This window comes from Mustela nivalis (genome assembly GCF_964662115.1).
Source record: "Mustela nivalis genome assembly, chromosome: 13".
NCBI lineage: Eukaryota > Metazoa > Chordata > Mammalia > Carnivora > Mustelidae > Mustela > Mustela nivalis.
In genome coordinates, this window is record NC_139032.1 from 45,050,920 (window position 1) to 45,067,700 (window position 16,781).

General features: G+C 41.8%; 1 protein-coding gene and 1 long non-coding RNA gene across 4 annotated transcripts in view; both read right to left on the reverse strand.

Annotated features, from left to right (window-relative positions):
- LOC309846456 overlaps positions 1-16,781 on the reverse strand; it is a 644,888-nt gene that overhangs the window by 320,609 nt on the left and 307,498 nt on the right. The gene's annotated exons all lie outside the window — the stretch shown is intronic.
- Positions 1-16,781, reverse strand: part of SLC24A2 (solute carrier family 24 member 2) — a 248,050-nt gene that overhangs the window by 9,294 nt on the left and 221,975 nt on the right. For both annotated transcript variants that reach the window (XM_082695359.1, XM_082695358.1), the window contains 2 exons: positions 13,648-13,737; positions 6,201-6,367 (listed from right to left, as the gene is read on the reverse strand). In XM_082695359.1, the coding sequence (XP_082551485.1) occupies positions 6,201-6,367; positions 13,648-13,737 (257 nt within the window). The remainder of the gene's footprint in view (positions 1-6,200; positions 6,368-13,647; positions 13,738-16,781) is intronic.

A 16,781-nucleotide genomic window follows, 5' to 3' on the forward strand; every position in this document is an offset into this window, starting at 1 on the left:
TCTGTAATCTGAGGAGGGTGTCTGGTTAGGTTCACTATGACTGGTGTGAGGCCAGCCCAGGAAATCACATAAGGAAGTCAGGTGACCTTCAAAACCCTTTATCTATTTCCCGACTGAATTAGGGAAAAGAGAGGATTCATTCTAGGGTTGAGTAAGAGCAAAGCTGTGACCACTGCAGGTGATTTTATTTATTTATTTATTTTAAAATTAAAAAATTTTTATTTATTTAAAGTTTGATTTATTTTAGAGAGAGAGAGAGTGAGTGGGGGTTAGGGCAGAGGGAGAGGGAGAGAGAGTTTCAAGCAGACCACACACGGAGTGTGGAGCCTGCCACAGGGCTCAGTCTCAGGACTCCGAGATCACGACTTGAGTCGAAATCAAGAGTCCCACGTTTAATCCACTGTACCACGCAGGTGCCTCTATTTACTTATTTTTAGAGAAAGAGAGACAGCGAGCATAAGTGGGGGAAGGGACAGTGGGGGAGAGAGAGGGAAAGGGAATCTCAAGCTCAGAGCTCGGCGTACGCTTGACCCAAGACCCTGAGGTCATGACCTGAGCCAAAACCAAGAGTGAGACGCTTCTCTGACTGAGTCACCCTCGTACTCCAAAAGACTAGTATGACCACCACAGCTGATTTCTGAGTGTGGTTTGAAATAATTGTGTTTCTTTCTTACCCTAAAAAGGTGAACTGGAAGATTTGTACAGGGCAGGAGAAGGAGCAGACAAATGGAGAAAAGGCAGAGAAACTGGTGGTGAAAATGGCAACATTATATTTAGGGATGGAGACAAGGAATAGCAATGACTTAATTAACAATCTACCAGGCAGTGAAAACAAATGATACATGATTTAGCTGACTGAGATTTATTTCTGAAAAGATGGGACAACCTTTTGACTAAAATTTGTCTTCCTGAAAAATTTGAGTGAGTATCTTACATTTGTGATGTGGTTTTTATAAAAAAAACTTTATTACATATTTTTATACCTGCTCTGTCCCTTTGCATTTGACTTTTAAAAATCTGGTTACATCTTTTGTTTTCTATCTAGAGTGGCGATTCTGGAAGACATCAGAAAAGCCAACTGTCAGGTGCACCCTGGAAGTGAGTTAGGACTCTGAGCGAGAGGAAAATGGCTGACAACACATGACCCACACGGCCTGTGCATCTCCAGGTGCCTGAGTGAGATACAGGGCTATCCATTGAGCCTAATGATGGAACGTTGGCTGGGGAAACTTGGACACAGCCACCAAGCTGGATGAGGCTTCTGCAAGGTCTTAGCCTTTGGCTGAGGGAGATTCTGTTTTGGTCTGACCTCAGAGAAATGAAAGAAGAGGTGCTCTTTTGAAGCTCAAGTTCTTGAGAGGAAAAGCAAATAGCTTGAGAGAAATAATGAGGTAAAAGGGGTCGTGAGTTTACCTATCCGAACTCCTCCGTTGGAGGGAGCAGGTGAAGGCAGAGCCCTTGAAGACCTGGCACATACAGGCCCCGTCTGGGTTCATATTTAACCTGGGCCAAGCTGAAGTGATTGATACAACTACCTCATGGCAATCACTACAGGTGATTTGCTCACTAGAGCCCGGCTGGGAGGCGCAGACTTCCTGCACCAGGTCAGGAGGGGAGGGGTTCCACAGGCCAGCTTTGGGTACAAGGTGCAGTGCCAGCTCTCAGCGGGGGGTGGGGGTGAGGTGGGGGAGCCCTGGCATCCTGCTGTCAGTAATGGAAAGTTAGGAAAAGAGGGAGTGGGGTGTGTGTGTGTGTGTGTGTGTGTTGGGGTGAAGTGCTTGCGAGGAGATGGTACAAATGTGAAAACCTCCACTAGGGACTTGTCCTGGGGACCTCTTGTTCCACACTGCCCATTCTTAGGAAGAAAAGATCAAAACCATTGTACTCTTATTAAGTAACGAGACATGCACATGTGCATGTACGTATCCAGTAAAGTGAAGTTGTGCTGGATGGCACCACAAATAGGTAAAAACCCTCTGTAGGAAAAATTACATTTTTTCATGCCTTTCGATCTACCAGTTCTATTGTCAGGGAGCAAGAATGTTGGGGTGACTGGGTGGCTCAGTCGAATAAGCATCTCTTAATTTTGGCTGGGGTCATGATCTCAGGGTTGTGAGATGGAGCCCCAGGTCTAGCTCTGCTCTGTGTATGGAGCCTGCTTGGGATTCCCTCTCTCTCTCTCCCTGCCCCCCTCTGTTCCTCCCAGCCCACGCTCACTCTCTCTCTCTCTTGCTTCTAAATACATAAATAAATAAAAATAAATAATATATATTTGAAATATACATATGTATAAAACTTGCAAATGTAATTTTATTCAGAAAAATGATCATTTCAGGGTGCTTGGGTGGTTCAGATGGTTAACCATCTGTCTTCGGCTCAGGTCATGATTCTGGGGTCCTGGGATCAAGTCCTACATCAGGCTCCCTGCTCAGTGGCGAGCCAGCTTCTCTCTCTGCCTCTCTTTCTCAGTCTCTCATGAGTAAATAAATAAAATCTTTTTAAAAAAGATCATTTTTGGGATGCCTGGGTGGCTCAGTTGGTTAAGCGGCTGCATTTGGCTCAGGTCATGATTCTAGTGTCCTGGGATGGAGTCCCACATCGGGCTCCTTGCTCGGCAGGGAGCCTGCTTCTCCCTTTGCCTCTGCCTGCCTCTCTGTCTGCCTGTGGTCGCTCTCTCTCTCTCTAACAAATAAATAAATAAATAATCTTAAAAAAAAAAAAGAGATCATTTTTTCTGTATTACTTTGAGTAGTGAGAAACTGGGGATACCTTAATCTCTAATTCAAAAAAACTAGTTAAGTAACAAACTTTTAAGTTGAAGTAGTGTCATACAGCTGTTAAAAAATCATAAGCCTAAAAAAAAATTTATAAGCTTATAGTGATATAGGCAAATAGTCATGATGAAATTCTATAGTTGAAATGAAGGATGAACATAAAAAAAGCAATGTTATTTCAATATTATAAACTATATATATCTAAAACAGAGTGGTGTATTATCATTGATTTTTATTTATGTTTTATATGTATTTTCTAAATCTTTTACGATGAGTATGTATTAATATAAGCAAAAGCAAAAGCCAACAAGACTATGAAATATCTTTCATGCTCAATATATTACTTACAAGTTCATCAATTGGTATACTCTTTTTTGGAAAAGTATACATCAATAGCCACAAAATGCTCATTTAATTCATTAATATTTCTTGGAGGAATTTGTTCTAATACAAATAATTATAAGAGGAAGTTTTCTGCATGAAGGTTTTCATCAAAGTTCCCACAATTGCTGAAAATTGGAAAAAATAAAAAAAAATTGTGGCTAAACTGAAAAGCAACAGGGTGAAATGTAGCTGTCCCTCAGATTAATATACTGCTTAAACTATAACTTTAACTAATGAGGAGTTGTACTGTTCACGCAAGCATACTTAAAGATGACCTTGAGAAAAACTTGTACCAGCAGCAAGCCTCTGGCGGAGGGAATGATACATGTCCTCCCTGCCGGCTCAGGGGGGAACCCGCCCACTTCCCTTTTCCATCATCTCCCGGACCCTCTGAGAAAGCCTCCTCCTAAGGTAATCCTTTTATGTGCGTTTGCACAACTACGGATCCCTGCTGCCCGACCAGACACACCTTACTCCTCTAAAACTTGTGACCAACATATGACTCACATTCCTCCTTGTTTACCCTCGAGACTTACTAGACGTGTGACTATTCTATAACCTTCTTCTCCTTTGCTATCTTGTATCTAATAAACACAGGACCGAGGAGTTGTTCCTGACGACAGTCCCTTCCAGCTGTCATCCCCGGCTCCCTCTCTCTTACAGCTGACTTGTTTGTGCCTCATTCTTCTCCCGTATGGTTAGGAAAGCGGCAGTGAAATACACTGAAGTGATAAGCTGTTAATTATGAGAGCTACAAAGAAACTTAGAAAAATAGTTGATTTACTAATTAACAGATGCCTACATTGTGCCAGGCAGAAATGGCTTTAAAATGGAAAAAAAAAAAAAAAAAAAGGTTCTCCAAAAGGACAAAACTGAATATTCAGGAAGAAAATGTGAAATATTTGAAAGCGACCATACAAAATTTAAGTGTTGGTCCTGGGTAGTAGTGTTAGGGGTTACTTTCCCTTACACTTCCTGTAAGCTGTGACTATATATACAATTTAAGAACAATGAACATAAGCATCTTGTAATTCTCTAGAATATTTATTTTTCAAAAACATGACAAATGGGCCTTACGATTTTCCCCAGTTGGTAGGATTTTCTCTTTGTATTAAGCACATTTATCTTCCTCTTTACAGGAGACTGACCACAAAAACTACTCTAAATGTGTAATCAGTGCGACTGAGAAATAGTTTCTACCAGAGACCCCCTTCCTTCCAAACAGCTACCTTTTAAGGCATTCATTCATACAGTCAGTCAGTCTGCAAACATTTGTGAAGTCACCATGGTGCATTAGGGATTGCTTGAGGCTACAGGGAGCTGTTGCTCTTGAGCAGTTCACAGTCCAGTGCGCAGACTGATAAACACGACCATAAGAGCATGATCTGCAGAGAGTTCCCAGGAACAAAAGCCCCCAGTCAGGCTGAAGGGCATCCGGGAAGCTGAGATTTGACATTGGTAGGGTAAGTTGGAGTTTTCCAGACAGACATGTGGGAAGGAATCTTGAGTGAGAGGGGCCTATGAAGGAAGGAGATATGGCAGGAGAGGAATCCTTTGGGATCTAAAGGTGGTTAAGACGGTGGGAGCTCAGGGCAGTGTTTTATGCAGAGTGTCATGGTGGAAGGCACAGACTCTGCCCAAATCCCAGCTCTCTCACTTACTGGTTTTGTGAACGCTGTGCCCTTCAGTTTCCTTCTCTGAAAAGTGGGGATCATAATACATATGTCATAGGATCATTGTGTGGCTTCAAGGAATAAAAATGTACATAGAGTTCACAAAGCAGACACTGAGAAAACCCAGCCAACGCAAAGGTATAAGAGAATAATATGCAAGATGTTCAATGCGAAAGTAGATCCATAGTTTCTAAATTCAAGTCTCAGGTCCGGGAACATAAGGATCACATCCCATGTCTTCCTTTCTCAGGGGTTCTCATTCAGCATTACTTATCAGACTCCTTTTACTTCAGACATGTTAAATGAAATGACAGAAACAAGAGTGTCCCAGTCTGACCCACTTTAGAGATGATTCGTATTGAGAACTCCAGACTGCTTAGCTGTAAGAATAGATCTCATCTTTTGACTTTCAAAAAACCTGGAATATCTTATTTTATTTTTTATTTTTAAGATTTTTTTTTTTATTTGTCAGAGAGAGAGAGAGAGAGAGCACAAGCAGGGGTAGAGGCAGGCAGAGGGAGAAGCTGGCTGTGGGACTCGATCCCAGGACTTTGGGATGATGACCTGAGTTGAAAGCAAGCGCTTCACTGACTGAGGCACCCAGGCGTCCCTGAGAAACTTAGAATATCTTTACCAGCATACATAAATAATAATGCCAAACATGCCAGCCTTTTCCAAAGGAGATAGAATATTTTTGCTGGGCCTATGTTTGTTCCAGTTTGTTTTACGATCCAAAATCTCGGGATGCCTGGGTGGCTTAGTCAGTTAAGCCGCTGCCTTTGGTCATGATTCCAGGGTCCTGGGATCAAGTCCCGCTTCGGGCTCCTTGCTCAGCAGGGAGCCTGCTTCTCTCTCTGCCTCTGCCTGCCACTCTACCTGCTTGTGCATACATGCTCTCTCTCTCTCTCGCTGATGAGTAAATAAATAAATAAAATGTTAAAAAAAAAAAAAAAAAGAAAAAACCAAAATCTCATCCGAGGCTGGTGGGGACTTTAATCAGAATTAGAATATAGAAAAAAATATAGGAAAACTGCACAGCATCTCCATCATACCTGAATACTGAATATTCTTAACTTGTAACCCATGCCATTATATAAGTAAAATTCTTAAAGTATTCCCTACAATATCCACTCCATTTGCAGGCATGTGTTTTTGCCTACCTAGGGATAGCTTATTCTTCATTAAGTTCTCTGAAAATGAAAAAATGGAGAAAGTGAACGATACTCCCAGTGTTTACTTTTTATTGGTATTGGTTAATTTTGGGCTCAGAGATCCCGGTTGTGTTTTCACAGCCTCTCAGAAGACAAAGCCAGACAAAGCCAGAAGGCAAAGCTGGTGTGTGCACTTTCGTGGAGCTGTCTCTACTCACCCCACAGTGATGTCAAAAATGTTGCTTCCAACAGAGCTGGACACAGCCATATCTCCAAGTCCCTTCCGGGCCACTATGACACTGGTGATAAGATCAGGGATGGAGGTCCCCGCTGCTAAGATGGTCAGACCCATAATCTCTTCACTAATGCCAATGGTCTCTCCAACCTGAAAGTAATGACAGGGACACATATGAGTGTTTGAAGTCACAAAACCAACACTCACAAACATTTCCATGCAACCCCCTTTCTTTATAAGAAAGCTTTATTTATTTACTTGAGACAGAGGGAGAGAAAAAGCAAGAGCAGCATACATAAGTGGGAAGGGCAGGGAGAGGGAGAGAGAATCTCAAGCAGACTCCCCACTGAGCATGGGCTCCCGACTCGGCGCTGGATCTCATGATCCTGAGATCATGACCTGAGCTGAAACCAAGAGTCAGATGCTTAACTGACTATACTACCCAGGTACCCCACAACTCCCTTTAAAATAATAATCCAACCACTATGCGGGGGTCCTGAGATGATAAAGAAGAGTCAGGTATCAGTGCCATAGAGGATTTCATTCGTTAACCACATGCAGACCCAGGAGATCAGGAATGTTCACAGGAGGATTAAACAGATAATCTTAGGAAAGAGCTATAGAGGCCTTGAATGCAGGCTCTATATGATGTCTGTCAGCACTGAGCAAGGGAGGCAGAAGAAGGGAGTTCTAAAACTCAACTGGCCATTGGCTCCAGGGGCCAGTGCCTGACAATGGTACCAAATTCTGTCTCAGATTTGCCTTTGGATTAACAACTGAAGGTTAAGGATGGACACCCAGTGTTCCCATTTTCTTTTGCCATCTCCTAGTGTCTGTAACCCACTCTCAAACACTTTCAGACTACTGTTTCCATAGGAAAACTTGATTTGGGGTATTTTGGGGCTTGGTAATGCAGGACTATAAATCAGCCAGGCAGCTGTGGAGAAACCAGCAGTTTCTGGCTGGTCTGGCTTTGGCATTTATTAAGAACTTGACTTACTGTTAAGTTAACCAATTGTGTAATGTCTTTGATCCTTGCTTTCTTATACTTAAAGTGGGGATGATAATATCTATCTTACATTGGTTGGGAGAACTAAAAAGATGATTTGTGGAAAAGCCCTTTACAAATAGTACAGCATTACTGAAAAGCAATGGGGGACATTTATTATGTTTGATTTCGGTCTTTGCCTTTTTTTTTTTTTTTAAAGATTTATTTATTTGAGAGTGAGAGAGAGAGAGAGGGATTAGAGGGAGAAGCAGACTCCCTGCTGAACAGGGAGCCTGACACAGGACTCAGTCGCTTAACCAACTGAGGCACCCCAGGTGTCCTAGTCTTTGCCTTTTAACACTGAGGAGGTCTATTTTGGACAGCTGGTCTAGCGTTAGCTGGAGGTGCCTTCTATTCTATTCTAGTCTAGTCTATTCTAGTCTAGTCTAGTCTATTGTTTTGCTTCTCCATTCTCTTGAGCAACTTTTTTAAAAAATTTTTTTTGTATTTTTTTATTTTTTTAAAAGATTTTATTTATTTATTTGACAGAGAGAGAGATCACAAATAGGCAGAGAGACAGACAGAGAGAGAGATGAGGAGAAGCAGGCTCCCTGCTGAGCAGAGAGCCCCATGCGGGACTCGATCCCAGGCCCCTGGGATCATGACCTGAGCTGAAGGTAGAGGCTTAACCCACTGAGCCACCCAGGCACCCCTTGAGCAACTTTTTTAAAGAGTCTTCTTGGGACTTTCAAAAGCTTTGTGTGTTTTCTGGAGTCGGCCAACTGCAGTTCTGAAAACTTTAAAACTAATGTTTTCAATAGCCTACTTGATGACATTTGTCATTTTTGGAAAAAAGTTCAGAGGGCCAGAGTAGCACGTAAGAAATAAGGGTTTTTAGGGAATTGAATGTAACTCATTTTTAAATACCTTCTGTGACTTATTAGTAATAGCTTCATTTCCATTAACTTAAAAGCAGAGTTTGGAGCTAATTTTGTTTTGATGGTCAGATTGGCTCTAGAGGCTGTCTAGCAGCTAGTTTATCCGGTCCTCATGGAGCAAAGAGTCACTGTTCTCCATCAGAAAGGAAGTCCATGGGGGCACCTGGGTGGCTCAATCAACTGTCAAGTGAGTGCCTTTGGCTCAGGTCATGATCCCAGTCCTGAGATCCAGCCCCAGCCTGGTGCTCCTGCTCAGTGGGGAGCCTGCTTCTCCCTCTGCCTCTGCTCCTCCCCCAGTCCTGCTCTCTCCAAAATAAGTAAAATCTTAAAAAAAAAAAAGAAGAAGAAGAAGAAAGGAAATCCATGTAAGCAAAATCACTGCCTTGATCACTATGGTCTCCCTAATTCACAGTATATTGACTGGTATTTAGTACACTCTCAATACCTATTCGCTGAATAAATCAGTCAATCTGCACACTTAGGCGATTTTACTGGCATATTTCCCACCAATTCTCCTAAGAAAATTAAGTAAGAGTTCTGCACACGAGTGCCCTCTTCCAGCAGAACTCTCCTTGATGACCTATTTTTTGGGTTTGAAGTGGAATGAAATACTTTCAGAGACTCTGAAAATGCTGACTGAATGACTGTCATCCCCAATAAATAGGCTGATTCCTCGAGGGAGTTCTGAAGCAGTGACTATTTTAAACAACCCTTATATTTAGAGTTCGAATGGCTCTACAGACAGAAGAAAAGCAGAGACTGAAGAGGGGTGGTTTGGTGGTCAGCAGGGATGGCGTGGATACAAGGAGACCTGAGTGTCAGCGTCACCTGCTGCTCCCAGTACCTGGAAGCCAACTTCCCAGAGCCTCAGTTTCCCTCTTTTGTAGAATGGGGATAACAACATCTACCCTCAGAGATGTTGTGAGGATGAGACGGAGCAAACAGCATAGCGTCAGGTAGAAATAGTCAATAAATATCAGCTATGCTAACTCAGACCCGACTTCTTTCTCTTTCTAATGTATCAGATGGCAGCCACTGGGCTCTAGCTGCAGAGACCAAAGCTGGTTAATAGACGTCAGCCTCTGATGTGGGAAATCCCCAGGATAATGAAGGCTTTTTATTGCCCATCCAACTCATGATGAATCTGTGCAGCTCCTAGAAACACTTTCGCTGATGGAGAGAGCTAGTCTCCTAAACTCATTTTAAGAACGTTTCACTGCCTTTGGCTTCTGGTGAGTTAGAGGCAAGATGACAGGCACGGAGATGAGACGGGGCTGATCGAATCCGTGGCACCAGCCAAGTTAGAGCTAGAAAGGGCATCAGTAGTCTCTTAGGGGGTGGAGGGGTGGAATTCCTTTGTTTTCCAGTGGAAGTAGATGGGGGGGGGGGAGGGCTACTCAGAACCCAAATCCAGTGCAGCTCTGAATATTGCAGGAGGTGTTTCCTTGCCTTGGTTTAACGAGGAACTGTAAAAATGTCATATTGTCGAAATGAGACACAAGGTTGTATCTGATTCCCAGAATTAAGTTCTCCTATGGGTTTTAACTGTATGTTCTCATCACACAAGAAATTTATTAATTTCTTGGGGATCTTGGGTGGTTCAGTCATTAAGGGTCTGCTTTCAGCTCCAGGTCATGATCTCAGGGTCCTGGGATCAAGCCCCGCATCGGACTCCCTGCTCGTCAGGAAGCCTGCTTCTCCCTCTCCCACTCCCCTTGCTTGTATTCCCTCTCTCACTGCATTTCTCTCTGTCAAATAAATAAATAAAATATTAAAGGTTTTTTTTTTTTAAAGATTTTATTTATTTATTTGACAGAGAGAGAGAGAGATCACAAGTAGGCAGAGAGGCAGGCAGAGAGAGAGAGAGAGGGGGAAGCAGGCTCCTCGCTGAGCAGAGAGCCCAATGTGGGGCTCAATCCCAGCACCCTGAGATCATGACCTGAGCCAAAGGCAGAGGCTTAACCCACTGGGCCACCCAGGCGCCCCTAAATAAATAAAATCTTAAAAAAACAGGAATTTATTAATTTCTTGATGCAAAAACAATAAAAGGTAATAAAAACTAAGGGAAAAAATGCATGAAGCAGCTTATGTAAAGGGCATTTATATTTAGCCAAACAGTCGCTAAATAATGGTATTAAAGAGCATTTATTGCTGGTAAGACTGCAGAAAACAAAACAGTTGAGCACTAAATGGTGCATTTGTTATCTTTCTGGCTTTTATAGCTCAAAAGTACAAGCAACAGAATTAGAGCTATACTTCTTAGAACAGAATCTGCTATTTTGATCAGCTGTCTGGAAGTCTTAAAAGAGAAGAGCATTTCTATAGGAGAAAAGAAAGGGAAGTCTCTCATTCATTACTAGAAAGCAAGGTTTCTCTTTATGTACTTTATATTCCTGGGCCTTTTGGTAATTATTATTGTTCTAACCATTGTGTTTGAATTTTTCTCTAAGAGAATGAAAAAGAAGCAAGAGTGTGGAATTAAGATAATCTTTAAAAAGGACAGAAAAAGATGGAAGTCTCTAGACTGATGTTTTCTAGAATGGCTAAAGAGAGAGATCTAGAAAGCAAGTGAGGACCCCCCCCCCCTTTTTCTTTATCAGTACATGAAGGAATACAAATAATTATTAAGAAAAACCATCACATGTTATAAATGGCAAACAGTCCTTCTAGCCTGGCAATCTGGTGGCTGAGAAGCCACTCCTCTTCTGAGGTATGATTTCTGGCCAATATTGGTGGCAAATGACTGTCAATGAATGCGGGAAATCATGACTTTGGGGCAAGTGGAACTTCTTCCCAGGATCAGAGTTTTTAGAAATATCCAGGTAGAATAATCTGAAGTTCAACATCATAAAATAATGAAAGTAGGGGTAAGATGAAGGCTCTTGTAGGAATAGTACTGGATATACTAACTGACATTTCTGGTGGTTTTTCCCCAATGATGTTATATGTTCTTTTTCTTAAAAAAAAAATTTAAGGTGTAATTCACATACAGCAAAGTCTAAGTTTACATCCAGTAAAACTCATCCTTTAAATAAGTGTGTAGTTCCGTAGTTTGGGTAAATGTGTTCAGTCCTGTGTCCTGTTTCTCCACATCCTCATCAACATGTCTAGGTTTTTGAGTATAGGCATCCTAGTGGTTGTGAACTAGTATCTCATGTTTACTTTATTTTATTTTATTTCATTAGAGAGAGAGAGAGAGAGAGAGAGAGAGAGCCCGTGCAGACGAGTGGGCGGGGAAGGGGGCAGGGGAAGAGCAGAGGGAGAGAAAGAATCTCAAGCAGGCTCCACACCCAGTGCAGAGTCTGACATGGGGCTCCATCTCACAACCCCAAGACTGTGACCTGAGTTGAAATCAAGAGTTGGATGCTTAGCCAATGGAGCTGCCCAGGCACCCCTTATGTTTGTGTTTATTTTTATTTATTTTTTTTGAGGTCCTAGAATAATATTAACTAACATTTATTAAGTGTATACTACATGCCCATCACCAAGCAGTGTTTTAAGTGCAATATCATCACATTTAGTGCATTTATGTTTATTCTGAAATAACACTCTCTCTTGAGATACAACTCACATACCATAAAACTCACTTACTTAAATTGTATATATAACTGAATATTTTAGCATATTTATAGACTTCTAGAGCTATCACTATAATTTAAATTTAGAACTTTTTCATCATTCCAGGAAAAAAATCCTGTACCCATTAGTGGTCATTCCCCTTCCCTCCAGCTTTCCCAACCCAAGGCAACGATTACCTTTCTGTCTCTGTAGATATGCGTATTTTTCACATTTTATGTCAATGGACTCATTCCAACACGTGATCTTTTGTGACTGGCTTTTTCATTTAGCATAATATTTTAAGGGTTCATTCACAGGTACCAGGTACCAATACTTCGGTCCTTTTGATTGTGGAATAGTATTCTATTGCATGAATAGACCACATTTTGTGTTTCTGTTCATCAGTTGATGGACATTTGGGTTGTGCCCACTTCTTTGGCAATTATGAATAATGCCGTGTGTATACATTTTTGCGTGGATGTTTTTGTCTCTCCTAAGTATATAGGTAGTTGAATTCCTGGGTCCTATGGTAACTATGCTTAACATTTTGTGGACTGTCAAACTGTTTTCTGAAGTGGCTGTATTATTACACACTCTTACTGTCAATATATAAAGGTTCCAGTTTCTATGCATCCTCTCCAACACTTGTTATTTATTGTCTGTCTTTTTGATTATAGCCATCCTAAGTGAGAGCAAAGTGTATCTCATTGTGGCATTGACTTGCATTTCTCTAGTGAATAATGATATTGGAGCACCTTTTCTTGTGCTTACTATCCATTTGCATATCTTTGGTGAAATATCTATTCAAATCTTTTGTCCATATTAAACATTAGGATTCCCATAGATGCTTGGTCTTTTTATGATTATTTTTTTGAGTAGGCTCCGCACCCAACATGGAGCTTGAACTCGTGACCTTGAGATGAAGACTCATATGTTCCCCCTGAGCCAGTCTGGTGCCCTTTGCCTTTCTATTATTGAGATTTAAGAGGGTTTAAAAATTATCTATCTATATCTATCTATCTATCTATCTATCTATCTATCATCTCCTGCATAGAAGTGCTTTTTCAGATGTATATGATATATATTTTAGGACTATATCAAAGGACGTTTGGGAAGTTTGAAATTTGTGTAGTTTATAATGGAGAAGAAAGACATGGGTTCTGGAGTTTTAGAGCCCTGGGTTACAACCTCAGTTCTGTGAGCAATTTTATTATTAGCTCTAAGCCTAACTCCTTTATCTGTAAGTATGGATAATAATAGCAGCTCCTTCGTGGGATTTGTGCCTCTGTACAGGGTGAATGTCAAGATCATGAAGACAAGTGATGTGAATTATCCAGCATGTGGTATCTATTCAATCAATAATGGTTACCACTATTATCTCTGGGAATGTGAAATGTTTGTGCTTCCTTCTTTCATCCATGCATTACAACAAACAATTCCTGACAGTTTATTCTTGTGATGGCCACTAGGACTGGCACTGAGTTCAAAGTGGTAAAAGCAAAATACATCATCATTCTAGCAAACTGCGGTTCAAGGCAGAGACTGTTTTGTCTCCAGGTCTGTTCCTAGAGCCAGTCTGAAAGGCTGGTGAAAGCACGACGTGAGTGGCTGCCCAAGAAGAAGTAAGTACCATGGAGTCAGGTGAAACCTTGACATTCCTCCCAGATCCAGGTAGGCCTGGATTCAGGCTACAGAGGGCAAGAAGAGCTGGGGTGACCTCCTCCACACGGATGTCCAGGATTATGCTGATCTGACTCCCCACCATGAGAAAAGGCCAGGAGGTATGGGGAAAGTTCAGTGGGAGTAAAATCATCTAGTCTTGGAATATGTACCTTGTCTTGACAGACACAATACTATTCTGACACTTTCCCGAAGCAACACATTGACAAACCCTTTGGCAACCATAAGCAGAACCAGGCAGATACATGCTCTTCTCAAGGTCTTACCTGGTGTGCCCACCAGACCATCAAGTAAGAGAACACAGCGATCCAGGAGATGGAGCCAAAGAACGTGATGGGAAAAAACTTTCTTGATGACTGAAAGAGAGCCAGGAAGAGGTGGGAGCGTCAGTGCCATTCATGAGGTGGACCTGAGAGACCAAAGCTAAACCCACCAGAGACACTACTCCCCACCCCACCACTGCCTTCCATCTTTGTAGGCTCAGCACACAGGCCCTACCTACTCTTGGTCAATCAAGGTCAAGCCCCTTCCTGGGTCAGGAAGATTCTGTCTTGGGAATGTTGGCTGGAGCCAAATCATCACCAAGGTAGTTCCTGGGATGGAAGTCTCTTAAAGACAATGTTTGTTCCTGCTGCTGGCTGCTCAGATGTCCCCCGTCCCTGTCCTTCCCAAGGCCTGGTCTCTCAGCCTTGGCCTCAATCTCTTGACCACCCCATAGCCTTCCTCCATCTCCTTTTCCTTTCCTCTCGAGTTCATCAGAATTGGTTTCTATTCTTCACCCCATGTATCCTAGCAGTCCACTGCCCAGAAAGCCTACGTGATTAATTGCTTTTAACAAGAAGGACCAATAGGTCCCCAAAGAGGTTCATCTTACTGTCCTGCAACTTACTGGCAGAAGACACAAAGAAGCTATCACCATAGTTTCAATAGATTCCTGAGGACACAGCCACCCTCCAGGACATTTGAACCACTCTCACAGAGTTAGAGTAGACAGAGGCCTGGCGCACTGCTCTTCACAGAGGTGGTGGAGTCGATGATCTTGGGATGGTTTTCTCTCCTGTTCTCCAGCCCTGACATCCTAATGTCCATTTCTGTGTTGAGCGCTGGCCTTTGTGCCATCTCAGGCTTATAGTGTGAGCACTTTTTATTTTTATTTTAAAAATCCAATGATAATGAACACGTGTTATATTAGTTTCAGGTGTACAATACGATGATTCACCAATTCTATACATGACTCAGAGCTCAGTGTGAACACTTTTAGTTTCTTTCAAATGTTAGCCAAAAGCAGACACTGAAAATGCAGTGTTTCTTACCCGACCACACTACAAAGAGAACAGGCTTGCAGGGGTTGTATTGGTGTTTTGTTGATAGCTTTTTCTCCAACATTGGGGCCCTTTAAAACAGGCTCAGATAGCAGAATGCCCTCAGCCTCTCACCTGTTACTGCCAAACATGTTTTATTTCAAAGCTTTCCACTACAAGAAACAATCTCATTTTTTTTTGCTTTGATAATGCTATCCAATTTTGTCCCAAGAAGTGAATTCTGAAGTTGATTTGGATGAAAGCTATCTCAGTTGTCTTAAGAGCTGACCTTGGGCAGTCATACAGAACGCTTTTTGTCATAGCTTTTGAGAGATTCATTAGAGGAAAAGATAAACTTGTACCTAGCAATGTTTTGAATATCTAAGATAATAACAAACACAGTTTCTATTGCTGCAAACCAGGTGTATGTTCTTTTTACTAATTTTGAGTTTTCAGTACTTTTTTTATTATCACACACTGTTCTGTTAAATTTCACACTAACCATTTCTTTTGCTTAATGAGTGCTGCTTTTTTGGGGGAGGGTGCTTTTTGTTAGCAGCAGTGTTTGTAAGACCCATGGGCTTGATTAAATTGGGGGAGACATCAGGCCACACTGAGAAGGAGGAAAATATCTTGGCTAAAGACAGGCCCCAGCACTTTAGCGAGTTATGGAAAAAGAAAAGATCATCAAGTTTTCAAAGAGGACACTGAGACATTCACTTCTGAGGACAAATTCCTTTAAAGTTGATGATTCAGCCGGATTTTGGAGACCAGATTTTCCAAGCCTTAAATTGTCAAAGCTAAGAAGGCAAGTTTCTCCAGACATAGTGTTTAGCTGATTGGAGTCCCCATTCTTTTCCTCTGGTCACGGTTTCAGGATCCTAAGTGGGATGAGAATTTCATCTCCTGTGGCCAGGCTCTGTCACAGGGAAGGAAAAGGCCTTTCTTGGGACATGGGGCCACATGAGACTGGAGCAGCCACCAGGCTGTGAACTTGATTCGGAGCATCCTTTGAGGGAACAGAGTACCATCTTCGTACTTTCTGGTACGATGAATGTACTGGAGATCTTGGGAGAGTCTTCATTTCATACATTGCTCATTTTACAGCTTCAATCATTTATTAACTATATAATTATTTTTTTTCTTTAGTATGCCTTTGCATATCTGTATATTGAGTAATGAGACAAGTCAGAATCAAATTATTTGAACCTATTTCTCATCTGAAAAACATCATCTCTGCACCACAGAACATTCCTAGGCAGAAGGTAGAAACTATGGAAGCAGGCTAAGGATATAAAGGAACTAAGTTCACATCAACATGCTAATGAAAACCTCTTTCAAGGATGCTTGTGATTCTTGATCAAGAGGCCAATTAGTAATTAATGAACATCTATATATACCTAGTATTGTATCAGGGGCTCAGTGACAAGAAATTAAAGATAGTTTTTATCGGTGAGTTTCCAGGTCTTCACCATAAACTAAGGGTAGGTAAAGGCCAGATACCTTCTCTGTATTCAAATCTTGAACTAGACCTGAAATTCAAACCTAGGTTTCTCTGACCATCTGGCATATATACCTGATATTTAGGTTATACTGATTTGCTCTTAGAGAAAAACAGGACCAGTAATGCTCAGAATATGCCCAGCTATAGACATGATGATGATGATCATAGTAACACTAGCCTGTGCTCTGAATGTCAGAAAATACAAGGAGCATCGGGGAGATAGAGGCTAGCATTCCAGCTGAATGCCATCTGCCTCACCCAACCTCCCATATTGTTCCTGATTGGGAAGCATCAACCCTTTAAGCATTGGCAGTTCAGTTAAATGTTTCCCAACTACCTTATCTTTCCAACCTCACAGCCCAGGTAATTCCTTTTCCTTTCATTTTTCTGAACGACTCCCCTTATTTGGATGCTATGGTCTCTTATCCCAGACATCGCTCCCCAGTCGCACTTGTGCAATTATCCAGTTCCCAGTCTCACTGGAAGGAAGAAAACAGCCCTTGAAGCCAAGGTCTGACATGTCAATTTCTGGTTAGTCATGGTGGCTCATCCTAACATCTGCTGGGATGAACCTCATCCTAATTAGCAAGAAAGC